Source organism: Dermacentor silvarum, chromosome 3 (genome assembly GCF_013339745.2).
Source record: "Dermacentor silvarum isolate Dsil-2018 chromosome 3, BIME_Dsil_1.4, whole genome shotgun sequence".
In the NCBI taxonomy this organism is placed as follows: domain Eukaryota; kingdom Metazoa; phylum Arthropoda; class Arachnida; order Ixodida; family Ixodidae; genus Dermacentor; species Dermacentor silvarum.
The window spans coordinates 107187876-107202660 of record NC_051156.1 but is presented as its reverse complement, the minus strand read 5'-3'; the positions used below and the strand labels follow the sequence as shown (position 1 = coordinate 107202660).

At 47.7% G+C, this 14785-nt stretch overlaps 1 protein-coding gene across 1 annotated transcript in view; it reads left to right on the top strand.

Annotated features, from left to right (window-relative positions):
- The window catches only part of LOC119445666 (beta-1,3-glucosyltransferase), a 42996-nt gene extending 28467 nt beyond the window's left edge, over positions 1-14529 (top strand). The window contains exons 7-12 of the mRNA XM_037709948.2: positions 991-1110; positions 2682-2751; positions 6121-6331; positions 8339-8461; positions 10236-10380; positions 13269-14529. Of these exons, the coding sequence (XP_037565876.1) occupies positions 991-1110; positions 2682-2751; positions 6121-6331; positions 8339-8461; positions 10236-10380; positions 13269-13415 (816 nt within the window). The 3' untranslated portion in view covers positions 13416-14529. The remainder of the gene's footprint in view (positions 1-990; positions 1111-2681; positions 2752-6120; positions 6332-8338; positions 8462-10235; positions 10381-13268) is intronic.
- The last annotated feature ends 256 nt before the right edge of the window (positions 14530-14785 follow it).

The following is a 14785-nucleotide window of genomic DNA, read 5'->3' as shown; positions in this document are numbered from 1 at the left end:
CCGCCATCCTTTGACAAATGCCGCTTCGCTCTCTCCTGTGTTATCCTGTATCTCCTATTGGACGATGATAGCGCGCGCTTCTCACTTCTTTATCGCTCTCTCCTGTGTTATCCTGTATCTCCTATTGGACGATGATAGCGCGCGCTTCTCACTTTATATTTTCTTTTTTTTTTTTTTTTTCGCCTCAGAGCCACGTTGAAAGTCCTCTGCGCAGCCGCAGTCGCCGGCGGCGGCGGCGGCGCGCGCCCGGCCTGAAAGCTTCAACGTGGACTTTCTAGGTGCGCCACCGTCGACTTGGCTTTCGCAAGCAAAAAGTAAAGAAAATGAAAGCGCTTTAGGAGAGGAGGCGGCGGAGGAAAGAGTAGATGGCGGTACTTTTCTTGTAAAGGGACTTTAAACGCAAATACACTTGGGCGCCATCTCGAGGCGGATACAGCAAACATGAGCAAACATAAGCAAACCCTCTCGTTAAGCCTACTCTGCCGCTAATCGAGAACGTATATCGAAAACAACGTTCATTTGTCACCTGTACGCCACTGTCGAAGCATCATCACACAAATCTAAAGCAAACATGAGCATTAGTGGGGAACGAATGAGCCGAACAGTGCAGGCCGACGACACGATAGATCCGAAGTGGACGGCTCTCGCTTCAACGGGCGCCGCCAGCGTACGTACGTAAGAGTTCTGGCTATATACGTTTACGTTCTGCGCATGCGCTGTTTGCAGCACGCAACGCAAACGCTAACGCTAAATCCTTGCGTTTGCTGTTTTCCGCTATCCTAGAACTCCCTAATATCAGCGTTTCCTTCTATACACTGTCCGCGCGTTAGAGGCTTCCCATATCTGCTGCAATTTACAAAACGATCTGGACTTCTTGATCAATCCTTGCTAGGTCATGGCATACACTGTTCATGTTCAGTTAATTTGGATTCGCGGGGGTCGTGCCGGGGACTTCACCCGTCTGCTTGTCCACGCGTCTATTGAACGCAGATCGCCAAATTCCTGAGGGACCACTGCGGAGGTCTGTTACTGGAACACGCCGAGTCATTCTGCCTTGGGGAACGCAGCGAGGGCTGCGCCACCTGGACCTCTGTGCAGGCGCCATCGTGTGTGAGTCCGTTCTTCCACACTCAATTACGGACTGGCTTTGAGCCGCGCAATAGAAGGGAATTAAATAATAATAATAATAATAATAATAATATAATAATAATAATAATAATAATAATAATAATAATAATAATAATTGATATGATGATGACGACGATGATATAGAGCGTTAGCAGCAGTAGCAGTAGCCCAGTGGTAATAATAATAATGATAATGATAATAATAGTAGTATAGTAGTAGTGGCAGACAAAACAGCTAGTTCTTAGTCATCTTAGATATCAGTCATTAGTGATCTCCTCCAATTTTTTAAAAACTTTTTCATTCTTGGCCTATGCCCCTTGGTCAATTTGTTTGTACCACTGTCTCCGGACAACAGCAATAACGACCGATAATTCTCAGGTGATGTACTTAGAATCGGCTCTGGTTGAAGATTCGAGGAGTGACGAAACACATCGCAGCCTTGTTTCTTCTTTGTTCGTTTTGCCGTTGTGAAACTGCCACGTGTCGTTCTTTTGCTTATTGCTGGTGTTTGTTTTCAGCTGATTATCACTATTAGAATGTAGTCGCTCGGCGCAAGATACAGTATTCGAAAATTCTTCAAATTGCCGCCGAAGGAGGCGCATATCTGATAAGATTGCGCGCGCGTCGCGAATGGCGTTGTAAGTACATTCTCGAATGTACGCAAGCACCTGTGATTGCTCTGGAATGTACGGTGAGTCATGTACAAATAGCGGATATGCACCTGAACCCGTGGGATCAGATTCGACGACAGACGACTCTGCTCGCCGATATACGGGGAAGGAGACGCTATGGCATGCAGTTAGAGCAATTCGAGCGTGCAGCTAAATAAAGTACAGGTTGTTTCACTGAACTTACGCCAAACTTTAAAAATATGCAAATGCTACACAGCTGGACAGAACCAAGGTAATGTTGTTTGCCGTCGCTTGGAGATACTCATATTATTTTTTGAATTCCGTCTAGTTAGATAGTGTTAATTAATTGATCAACTTCTCATTTATTATAATTAGATGAAAAGTAACAATGAGAAAATTGTAGAGCAACACGAGAAACTCCCGATGCAGCTTTCTGTTGCTTAGTACGTGCCGCGCGGCGATTTTGCGTGTATTCGCGGGCATCTTTCACGCTCGGAAAAACACTTATACGTAGCACGCATTGAGCAACAGAAAGCTGCATCGGCGGTTTCTCATGTTGCTCTACAATTTTCTCATTGACAATTTTCATCTAATTATAATAAATGAGAAGTTGAATAATTAATTAACACTAATTATCTAATTAAGCGGAATGCTAAAAATAAGCTGAGTATCCCCAAGCGACGCAAACAACATTACCTTGGTTCTGTCCAGCTACGTAGCATTTGAATATTTTTGCAGTTTGGCCCAAGTTACGTGAAACAACCTGTATATACGCATCGCCGAGACGACGACCTTATAACTTGGAGGATTTCTCTTCTATCTTACGGTATTGACCCATGGGTCAATACCGTAAGATAGAAGAGAAAATCTCTGGCTTCTTGTTGTCGAGCCAGACTTGCAATCATTATTTCGTTCTCGCAGGCCCAACTTGTGCCCAAAGAAGCCCTGACGGTCGCAGTCAAGACGTGCAGCCAATTTCACAAAGACCGAGGTACGACATTAGATAAGCACACTTGACGGGAATATTTTAAAGGTTTACTGTTATTTTTGGTGATATAGTCGGCCAGCCACTTACCCAACTTTTTGGTTAAAACAAAGAGAACTCGCTAGGATTGCTAAATCCACATTTGCACTAATAATGTAAAAGCGGACTTGTAATAGTGCTCACTCACTGTGTGTAAACAAAATGAGGCTGTCACTTGTAATGATTGTTGTTTGTCATCTTGCTGAATTTCCGCACCAGGACCTCTAAGCCCACAACCGTGTCTCTGGCCAATAGTCTGTTCGCGTTTCTTTTTTCTTTTTTATTTCCACTGTGCGAAATGCTCGCAGGAAGTTTTAGCTAAGCTGGACACACGCTAACGCTATTATAGTCGTTGTAAGAGTATCGAAGTAACTGCGCGATTGCGGTCTTTCTCGAGCCCTATATCGTAGAGCTTCTGTATAGTACATTATGATTCTGTTGCGCTGTGGCAGTCACGGTGACACGGGAAGTTAGTGGAAACCAAGGAACACACGACAAGTGAAGCGCAGACTGTCAACTGAGTTTTATTCAAGAAAAAGGAAGAATTTATATCTATAGCGCCTAGCGTTCCAAAGCTGATCGAGAGTAAGTTGTACTCTCCCTCTCAATCTCTTGAACAACGAAAATTCTGCGGGCGTAGAGGTATACGCGTGCCGACGACAGGTATCTTCACGCGCTCACTGGCCTTGAAACTTTCGACAATGTTTGCCCTTGTAAAATCTAGCCCAATGAAATGTGTACCACCGTCTTTGCTTACCGCCCTGCCAATTAATGCTTTCGGCAACAACGAGGCATGGAAGGGAAGCCGGTATAAAGTTAGCTCGCCCAGAAATTTCCATCGTCAAGATTGTATCGTTTAATTCGCTTCGGCTGGTTTAGCCAATCGGCGCGTGCAGAATAGAGGTGACAAGAGAAAGTGACTGATCACCCGCCGCGGTTTCTCAGTGGCTGTGGCGTGTGAGGGTGCGGCTTCGATTGCCGGCTGCGGTGCATGGCTGCATTCTGACGGGAGTGGAACGTGGAAAGGCTGATGTACGTACCGCGCTTTTCGGGTGGTCAAACGACAGGTATGCACCCTAGGTGGTCGAGATTAGTCCAGAGCCCTCCACTAAGGTCTCTCTCATCGCGCCTGTGTGGCTTTGGGACGTTAAGCACGATCAATCGACCAATCAGTCAATCGGGCAGTTCAAATTTATTTTTGGATGTTAACGTAGACGCCAGGACTTCCGATTTTGGTACCTACGACGTGCTAAACGTAAGCCAAGCGCGATTGTCCACGGCGAGCAGCCAGTGGACTCGTGGCGGCACCGCGCGGCGGCGGCCGCGGTGTAGCCGACCGCAATGACCAATAGCAGCCGCGTATTGGACTGTGCTTTATTACGTAATAAAGCACACAGAAGAGAGTGAGGATCATGGCTTCTGTTGAAGCGAGAGCGTTTGAGAGAAAGGTAACTTCGCGCTCCGCTTGCGAGCTCCACGCACCGCCTACGACAGCAAAACTTGGCTGAGTTGTTCACAGCAGCGTATGCTACCCGCGGACTGTTATTTCACCAAGCCCGAGGGGTGGTTCCGGGCCCCTTTAAAAAAGGTGAGTCCCTGTTGGCTTTTTTTAAAAATCACTATACAGGAAATTGAGTAGAAATGAAGCCGGTGGCTGGTAATGAGAGGGTCGCTAAGTTTTATTAATCAATGGCGTTAAATGTTCGCTAGAAAACAATATAGCTTGATGAGCATAGTGATTGCCTCCTTAGCAGCATACCTAGGTGTTTTTTTAGAGCGCAGCTTTTAGAGCGTTCCTGCGGCGGCGGCGTAACCGAGCGAACGAGCACAACAGCGAAAGATGAAAGAGCGAACGCGGAGAGACAGATAAAAGACGCGAGCCGCGAACGGAGAGCCTTCAGTGACGTGCGCGCGGGAAACTGGCTTTATGCGGACCTGCCCGACCGCTCGTTGCGTACTTGTATCTGATCTCAGCCGGACCGCTTGTTTCGTACCTATCGTCTGCTCGCGTCATTTCTCGCTCGCGCTTGTTTGGTTTGGCCTCGTTTGCGCTTGTTTCGATTGTCATAGTTTGCGATTGTTTTGTAATCTGATTAAGCGGCACCAGCGATTACATTGGAACCTTCGACGACTCATGTGTAAAAGCCGACGACGCGCTTGACCCGCAGATTCGACCATTGCCGAACCTCGGCTACATGTCTCTCTCAAATTCTTTGCCTCAATATATAGTGAAATGAAAGCACGTATATATCTGCGCTCAAATTTCGCATTATGGAGTATCGTAATCGTCGGCGAACTTTTTTTTGGCTGCACCAATTAAAAAGAATCGCCTGTACGTGGCAGATAGCACAACTCTAACCTTTTAATTAAATTACTAGATGCGGCGGGCAATACTTCTGCGAGAAATCAAAATAATTAATTCAGTAATTAACATAATTGCACTGTATTTTAATTAATTACTTTACAGCGCATATTGCAATTTACGAAGTGTAGCTGGTGAGTTCGCAAGGCGTATCCGCTTGGAACGAATTCTCAGGATGACACCAGTTCCGAGATAATTTTCAAAGTGTGCGACGATATATATTGGCGTTCCAGTCAATTAATTTCGTGCTTCAATGCATGAAATCGTGTCTTGTTATAAATGTAAGTGGAACAACGGTGCATTTTTACGGCAAATTTGATGGCGCATATATCTCCAAACTGGTGCAATTCTGGAAAATTATTCCAAATGGATACGCCTTGCAAACTCACCGGCTACAATTCGTAAATTTCAGTATTTGCTGTAAATTAATGAGTAAAATGCATTATGATTGCTTTTGGAAGTAATGTCCGCCTCATCGAATGAGTTCAAGGGGTAGAATTGTGGTACTGCCTTATGATATTTTTTTCATTTGGTACAGCTAATAAAAACACCCTATATATATATATATATATCCTTGGCATACCCTCCACGTACTAGGGCTCACAGATCTTATAGATCCCCAGCAGTGCTGCTTTACTCCTATTTAGGATCATTGTTTCGTGTTTTAGAAAGCCACTTACCTGTTTTTGCAGGCTCGAGAAAGCAGCGTACGTATGACATAAAGTTGCTTGCTGGTCGTGGTGGTTTATGATTTTCAGGTGGTTAAACGGGCCTAGGGTCCAGGAGATTACGCATACAAATGAGTAAGAAGACGGACTGGTCTTGCAGTTGAAGCACGCACACACACGTAATGCCACGTCATCGCGCGTCGCCGCAGATGGCTTCGTCAGCGCTTCCGGCTACATCTCTTGTGCCTCGCATCAGCGTTGCCTTCGAAAACAACATCGCCAACGGCCTTGCGTTGTTCTGCCCAGTGCCGGTGATCAAGGCGACGTGGGCCGGGGACGCCCACCGGGTGCTCTTCTTCAGCGATGTGGAGGACGACCGCGTGCCGACCGTCACGGTAGGCGTGGCCAACGTGGAACGCGGTCACTGCGCCAAGACGATGGCCATTCTGAGGCACGTCGTGTCGCACGGACTGCTCGCACGCTGGCTGCTCGTAGCCGACGACGACACCCTCATCAGGCACGTACACGCCTTTTCACGCACATTCTGCTTGGACGCATGGGTCCGCCGGCAGTGTCCGCAGCTAACCCATCGTGTTCACACAAAACCGCATCCCAGCGATCAGGCCTGCAGCTGTTGACAGCTGAGCTCTCGAGAGCGCGTAGTTTTCAAAGGGTCGGGTGCCCGTTGCCGCTGATTTTCTATGTATGTTCTGTATATAAGCTTTATATGTGTTCTGTATGTGGTCCTGTAGAGAGCACATACTGAGCGCCACCTCTACGAATGAAGAGTGGTTCGCACCAGGGTCGTTGCTTGATAGTTTTCTTCCCTTTTTCCTTTTGTAACTCTCACTGACGTCACATGCGCCAGTTTGACGGTGATGATGATTTATTGGCATCCCCTTTGAAACGGGGTGGTGACCAGTCGTCACCTAATCTTCTTGAGTTACCTAAGCAGGTATGTTATACATGATTTTAATTCCAGCATTTTTGTATACATCTCTTTAACTTAACTTTTTTTTTCTTTTCTCCGCTAAAAAGTTGCAGTGGCTTAGCTCGGCTATGCCAGGATATACGTAGCGTTAGCAAAGGTTCAGCTGATTATTCTTAGCTTTCCTGGTTGTCTCCTACGCTCAACCGCTAATTGCCAGGCAACTACTTCGGGATCCGATGAGTCAAGCTTCTCCGTTCTTCTGCGCTGTTGAGCAGCATTTGCGCTCTCCTTCTGGCTATACCACACTGGCAAACGCCAGTCAGAAGCGCAGCGGCTCCAGCGCAGTGTCAGACGGCGACTGCACAGCGAGCGCGCGCCGGCGCCAGTGCGTCTACCACGGCTACGACGTCACTCCTCTGGAATGCGCAGACCGGCGGCGGTGAGTCGCGCGCGGCGGCGGCGGAGTGCGCGAGAGGTGCCGGCTCCGGTGGCTCCGGTGCGCAAGCCGTGTGACATCACTGATCCTTGCGCATGCGCAGCACGGCTCTTGATGTGCCGCGCGAAACGGGCTTGGCTAGGCCAGTGTAGCTAACGCTACAAAACTTCTCGCTACCTATGCCTGTAACGGATCCGGTTGTATCAATCTCTTATCTGCTTTTTCCCCACCAATATTATAAGTGTATTTTGCTTATCTTGACTGCTGACCGGTTGATGCTTCTGTCCACTTTAAATCCAAGCGCTTCTAGAAGATGTACGTTACTTAAGGGTATCAATGGGTGAATCCCTTCGCATTCTATTAGGGTGCGCTGAATGGTCTCCAGATTTCTGCTGCAGCATACACATGTCTCATCTTGTGAATATTTGCTCCGGCATGTTCTTGTCCTTAAACAACCATCTCGAATCTCAAATAGCAATACACTTCCCTTCCTGTTATCGCACAGATTTTCCCTTCTAATTTCTTTCTTCTAGTTCTTGTAAATATCCATGGTCTTTCTTGTTTCCCTTTTTTGCATCCAAGTCACTGTCTCTGTCTCTGAGGGAATGGGCAATGCGAATGGTTCCTGGCGAAAGAATGATCAAATATTTCGGTCCGCAAAGTCATTGTATCGATCCTGATCAGGTTCCATGCACCCAGTGGGCTCTCATGGTGAACTCACCAAGACTTAATTACGCGTAACGTTTTGATCTTTTATGGAAGGTGCTTGATTGCGATGAGTGAGTCAGTGTAAATATAGGCCTCGTTGACGTTTGTGGAGTCCACGGTTTCGGTGACGTCGTGTACGTCTCTCAGCTCAGGTTATGTTGATATGGAAACTATGTTGCATAGATGCGGGTGACTTGAATTATATTGTTCTGTTAACTTATTAGACGATCGTTGCATTCGTTCCTGCGACTTGTATCAGCCGGAAAATGAAACCCTTATGTATGGTTGATCTGTTGCCTTCCGTGTGCTTTCCAAATGGCAGGTAATATTACAATTCACAGTACAGTGCGTAGGCGATTACTTCCGCAGCGTGACATGCAAGAGATGTGCTTTCGTAATTGCAGATCTCCCTGCGGTTCGATAATAAAGTGTGATACCCCTTATTTCAGCATACCACGCCTCCTGGACCTGTTGAGCTGCTTCGACTGGGAAGACGACGTGGCGCTCGGCGAGCGCTACGGATTTGGTGCAGCTACTGGGCGCGGCTATGACTACCTCACGGGAGGCTCGGGGTAGGCACTTTCAGTGTCTCGCTGTAGCCAATAAAAATAAAGCAGCCCTCAGTTCGATGAGAGTATATGGCGAGATTTTAAATTGGGACCCTGGCGATCAGCGCAGACTTGTGGGGGTTAGGAATACCTGTAGTGTAAAAAAATCTGGCTCGCCCAAATCTGGCTCGCTCACGAGACATGAGGCAGAGATTGTGGGACTATATATATACCGTGGCTATGTTTTTACAGCGAATCTGTTAAGGTCTAGGTTACCCAGGATTGTGTCCGCGTGTAGAACAAAATTTGCATCATCAGCATTGGCTTGAGCGTCGACGTCTTCTTCCACAGCTGGTTTGGCGCCCTTCGGTTAGCGCTCGTGCCGTTGGATGCCGTGCCGAGCACGCGCAGATCGCGACCGTATAGACCGACCGGCGTGTACAACAATTTCGGCTCCATGTGCCTGGCGATTTCCCGCCAGTTGTGCCTTAGCTAGCACAGGTGTCAAAACGGATGACTAACATGACTGATAAGTCATGACATCAATAACATCACATGCTCGTCAGTTACGTCACGATTAACGATAATAAAATCACGTGTGGCGCATACCCACATTGGATATGCGGGTATGAGCCCGGGACAAGAAAGAAAAAGAGGGAAGGAAGGAAGGAAATAAAGCAAGAGAGAAACTAAGAGAGAAACAAAGAAGGAAGGTAAGAAAGAAATCACGTGTGGCTCATACGCGCGTTGGATATGTGGGTATGAGCCGCCGAATGCAGGAGGGGGAGAGATCTCACAGGATCCTGACCCTGCCGTGCAGTGTGCCGCGGCTATGAACGCTGTGGCTCATACGCTAGTCTGTGACGATGGGGAGGACTTTGGCGCAGCAAACGCACTACCTGGCCATCGCGCCGGGCGAAAACAAGACGCCGGTGTCCTTGCTCTTTGACGAACATGCCGAAGACGCTCGATATAATCAGTAATGATAATATATAAATTCGCTATAGCAATATTCACTACAGAAGACCCACCATAGTCACAGCTTCGCTGGCTTCCATCTTCACAGTATAGTGGAAGGGCTCTGAATTTTTTTTCTTTTCATTTTTTATTTTGCATGTTTCAGGATATTTGCACAATGTGTAGTTCGACTAAAGAAGTTCCGGTGCTCGCGATCAGCAAGACAGTCTACCTTTCAGCACTAAAACTGAAAAGAGAGATAGAAAGAAGGAAATATGTCGTTCGCGTTTCGCTACCCTGCGCGGGCTAGAGGAGAAAGAGAAATGAAGAGGCAGACAGAAGGCAGAAAAGGAAGTGATGATGGCCAAAGATGATGAGGTCATCATCATCATCATCGAGCGTGGACCCTGCACACATGGCTGATCAGCACGCAGCGAGAGGCTGTCGCACATGCTGCTGGTATTCGAGAACCGCCAAGAGCGCTCTCACAACCTTCTGCGTAGATGACGGCCGACGCCAAGGTAACGACAACGTGCTGTTCCTTGCCGGTGTGCAAATAGCTGCATTGCACTGACTCTAAGACCCCATAACATCATTGGAGAAGTAAGACATCAGTTAAGGATTTGACCTCGTCGGATTACTTCTTGCACGGATGGTTTCTTTCTTTCTCTCCAAGATACCTTTTTTTTTATTCTGTACGCTTATTTTTAGTTACTGCGTCCTTCGTTTAGTTGTGTACAGTTTCCACAAGATGCGGTTCTTTTTCTTTTTTTTTTCCCTATTGCGCACGCATGTGAGGCGATCAGCAGCCATCACTATCGCGCGTGTGGTTTACCTACAGGATGGTGTTCAGCCGCAAGACCGTGGAGCGGATCATCAACTCACCATGCTCGTGTTCGAAGGCCGACTCTCCTGACGACATGACCCTGGGAGTCTGCCTCAAACAGCTGGGCGTTCCCATCACGCATTCGCCACTGTTCCATCAGGTATACGTATATACATCAGTATAAAATGTAACAGAAAAAAATGATTTGGACACCTGTTCCCCGTAACCACAAGGGAGCACTATAAGCTGTCATTCTGTAGGCGCCCTTTAAGCATGGTGTGGGTACATATACAGATTTGTATCACCGATACTAACGCAGGTGAGGCTGGAAACGCAAGGGCGCAGTCTATAGTTCGTTCCGACTTGTTTGCGTTTGAATTTGTGCTGATAGTGCGTACATGTACAGTCGTGTTCAATATGAGCTGCAACACTGTGCCCGTGGTCGAACGGGCTCCCAAGACTGCACGACAACGCCGACATACGAAAAATCGGAGAATTCAACACCGTTCAAACTACCGCTATTTATCAAACCAATTTTTCGTATGTCGGCGCCGCTATGCAGACTTTGGAGCCCCTTCGACCATGAGCACCATGTTGCCGCTCATATGCAAAGCGACTCTGCATATATGTGAGCTGCGCCTCCCAATGGGCTGCATTTATGCAGCTCTGATGGGACACAACTGTAGGAAAACTATACCGGTAATACATGTGGTGCATGCTTGTTATCTCAACACACCAACACGCAAAAATTTGTACGATCTTTAAAGTGACACTAAGCAGCAACGCTAAATCAGCTTTGACGAGTTCTTAAGAGATTATTCTTTCAAAACTCTAGTTTCGCTCATTTGGCGGGAAAACTTGCGAAGTTATGCGGGAAGTTGATTACTTTGTGAAAGCCAAACTTATGGATGCGCGAATATTTTAGAGCGCAACTCTTTTAAGCGCCCGTTCCAGCGGCGACCGTCGGCGTGCCTCGGCGTTATTGTACCTCGTAATCGAGCGAACGAGCATAGCGAAATATGAAAGCAACGCGGAGCGCAGCGGGAGATGAAGGAAGAGAACGCGAGTAGGAAAGCGGAGGGGAGACGGCCTGCGCATGCGCTGAGCTGCCGGCGGCCACGGCATCCGCCGCCGCGTGGGCGATCTCATCTGCGCTTCCGAGGGGGCGGGGGCAGGATGGCGTAAAGTACAGTGCACTATAAAAAATTTTGTGGAGGGCTACGCTAAAGTCCCTATATAAGAAAAGTACCGCCATCTACTCTTTACTCCGCCGCCTCCTCTCCTAAAGCGCTTGCTTTTTTCTTTACTTTTTGCTTGCGAAAGCCAAGTCGACGGTGGCGCACCTAGAAAGTCCAGGTTGAAGCTTTCAGGCCGGGCGCGCGCCGCCGCCGCCGCCGGCGACTGCGGCTGCGCAGAGGACTTTCAACATGGCTATGAGGCGGAAAAAAAGAAAATATAAAGAAGTGAAAAGCGCGCGCTATCATCGTCCAATCGGAGATACAGGAGAGAGAGAAGTGGCGTTTATCAAAGGATGGCGGTACTTTTCTTATATAGGGACTTTAGGCTACGCTAGTCCGCGACGCCAGCTGGTGAGGTCAGTCCGCGGTACTAGCGTGTTTGACGGGGATCACTGCTCCTGCAAGGGGCGATGGCGAGCGGCTACGAGTAAGGCTCGATGTGACGCTCGATCTCTTGGGTGTTGTCGCCGCTGACACTGGTGGCACGATTTCCCCGCGACGAAGGACCGCTCTCGTCGTTGGTGGAACGAAAGCGTGCGAGAGAGAGAGAAACAACTTTATTTTAGAGAAACAACTTTATTTAAAGCGTGCGAAGAAAAGCGTGGTGCCGCGCAAGACTGGCTGTGCGGCGGCGATTGCTACGATATGGCGCCAGAGTATCGCGCGTCAACTGTATAGAAACAAAGCGCTGCATAAACGGAGGTCTGTCTGCGGCGGCGGCTGTGAATCGCGCTCGCGCGTCACCCACGCGCTGCCTCTCGCGATCTCCCGATTAGCGAGACAGTCGCGCCACACTTCGGTGCGTTTGCAATGTGCCGCACTTCTTCTTTCTGGGGTTTTACGTGCCAAAACCAGTTCTGATTATGAGGCACGCCGTAGCGGAGGGCTCCGGATTAATTTTGACCACCTGGGGTTCTTTAACGTGCACTACAACGCAAGCACACGGGCGTTTTTGCATTTGGCCTCCATCGAAATGCGGCCGCCGGGGCCGGGATTCGATCCCGCGACCTCGTATTCAGCAGCGCAACGCCTTAACCGACTGAGCCACCCCGGCGGGTGATGTGCCACACGAGACAGATTGTCCGCGTCAGCTATATACGCTACTCACAGCGTTCTCTCCCTAATATAAACCGTGTACATATATAATCATAATACAGAATACTGACACGCAAAATGAAAACACGTGTAGAGTTGCGCTCAAGTTTCGAATTAGGGAGTATCATAATCATCGGTGAATTTTTATTCATAAACACTACAGCCCCAGCTAAAGAGTCTATTTGGAAATACTTGCGAACTTCTATGGTTTCGGTTTCAGCTGACGCTGTTCATGATATGTCATCTAAGCTTTTGCATATATATATATATATATATATATATATATATATATATATATATATATATATCTGCTAAAGTGTTTTCCGCTTTATTCCGCATATTCTCCGCCACTCAGCTATAGCCTCGGTACGTCTCGTTTGTTTTTGTTTTCTCGTCGCATTTATAGTGTCACTGTCGGTCTATATTTGCAACCTCTGAATTTAACGGTGACTTGCGACACAAGTATACATGTATAGCCTGGCGAACCTGGCGAACGAATCACTTAGTCGTCACTGTTGAATCAAAAGTTAATTAGCAACTTCTGCAAACAACTATTTATATGTAGGTTATATATCTATTTATATGTACGTAGTTATATGTGCTTACTGTTGTACATATAGGCGGGCTCTAGCTAGACATTATTTTGACATTTGTGCATTCGTGCATTTGTTTATGTTTTCACACTTACGGGACAGAAATTCCGCGTTTCTTGTAGGCGAGACCAGACGACTACAGTCGTCAGCTCCTGTCCCATCAGCGGCCCATTTCGTTCCACAAGTTTTGGATGATGGACCCATTTGCTGCCTACCGGAAGTGGCTTGCGGATATTCCATACAACGCTAAGCCACATGAAGAACTCTGACTCATCAGTATACCTTAGTTGCAGCTACAACTTGTTTATTTCGCGAGAGCAGACAACGAAGCCAAGCGCTTATTAGAATGGGTCGGCCTCTCTAGCGACCGCACCGTGATTGTAAAGATCACTGCAGCTGTGTATGCATGTTATGTAAAGTGAAAGCAGATCGCTGCGTTGAAGTTTAGAGAGCTTGTGCAGACAGCTACACGAACGAAAACGAGAGCAGCTAATAAATCAAGCTGCTCATGTTCAATTGTACCGTATTTTCTCGCATATAACCCGCACCAGAAATTGAAAAAAGTGCTTAAAAAGGTGGAGGTGCGGGTTATCTGCGAATATTCGCGAAGGGAGGGGGTGGGGGTCGGCTTCACGGCAACGCGCGGCCTGCCGTGCAGAGTCCGCATGTCTATCGACATCGACGTGTGTTAAGCCAATAAGAGGCCAACACAGGTTATTGCCTGATCCACATTCATAGTCTGGTTAGACGCTTTTCGGCATGGAGGAAGAAAAATGCTTTTCGGTATGGGTGTTCTGTGCTTTTCGCACGCTTTTCGCACGAGTCAGGTGCCGTTTCTTGTACGCCCAGTTTGCACAGTTGGCCAGCCTTAGGCATCATGAATGTGTCTCTGCGGCAGTCTTTCACTGTGAAAGAGAAACTGAAGATCATAGCTGCTGCTGAAGAAATCGGCAACAGAGCTGCTGCGAGATGGTTCCGAAGACGATTACGTCTTCGAGAGCGGCGACGAAGCCTCGGATGGCAGCAGTGAATCGGACGACAGCGCTGACAACGTTGCGGCGGTCGTTTTGAAGTAAATTTGTTTTGAAAACGAAATGATGGCTGCGCGTAGTTCCTAGTCCTCATTTTTTCGGATAAGCGTGCGGGTTATACGCGAAGTTATTTTTTCTTCTTTTTCGTGGAGTTCACAGTTAAGGGTGCGGGTTATATGCAAGGGTGGGTTATATGCGCGAAAATACGGTATGTGCAAGTGTTCTAGTGAAGGTACAGAAGTTCTGTGTATTGGAGCGTTTTCAAGTGCCTTCAATTAAATATTTTTTCTTGCTTTTGCTTTTTACTGTGATAGCAGTTAAGTGCTCGCAGATGGGCTTTCCTTGTCCGCCAGATCTTCTTTTTCAGTCATGTGCATTCCTGCGGGACACACGCTTCAATAAGTGCCTTCCTCTCACGTGTACGCCTTAGTGTGTGTGTGTGTGTGTGTGTGTGTGTGTGTGTGTGTGTGTGTGTGTGTGTGTGTGTGTGTGTGTGTGTGTGTGTGTGTGTGTGTGTGTGTGTGTGTGTGTGTGTGTGTGTGTGTGTGTGTGTGTGTGTGTGTGTGTGTGTGTGTGTGTGTGTGTGTGTGTGTGTGTGTGTGTGTGTG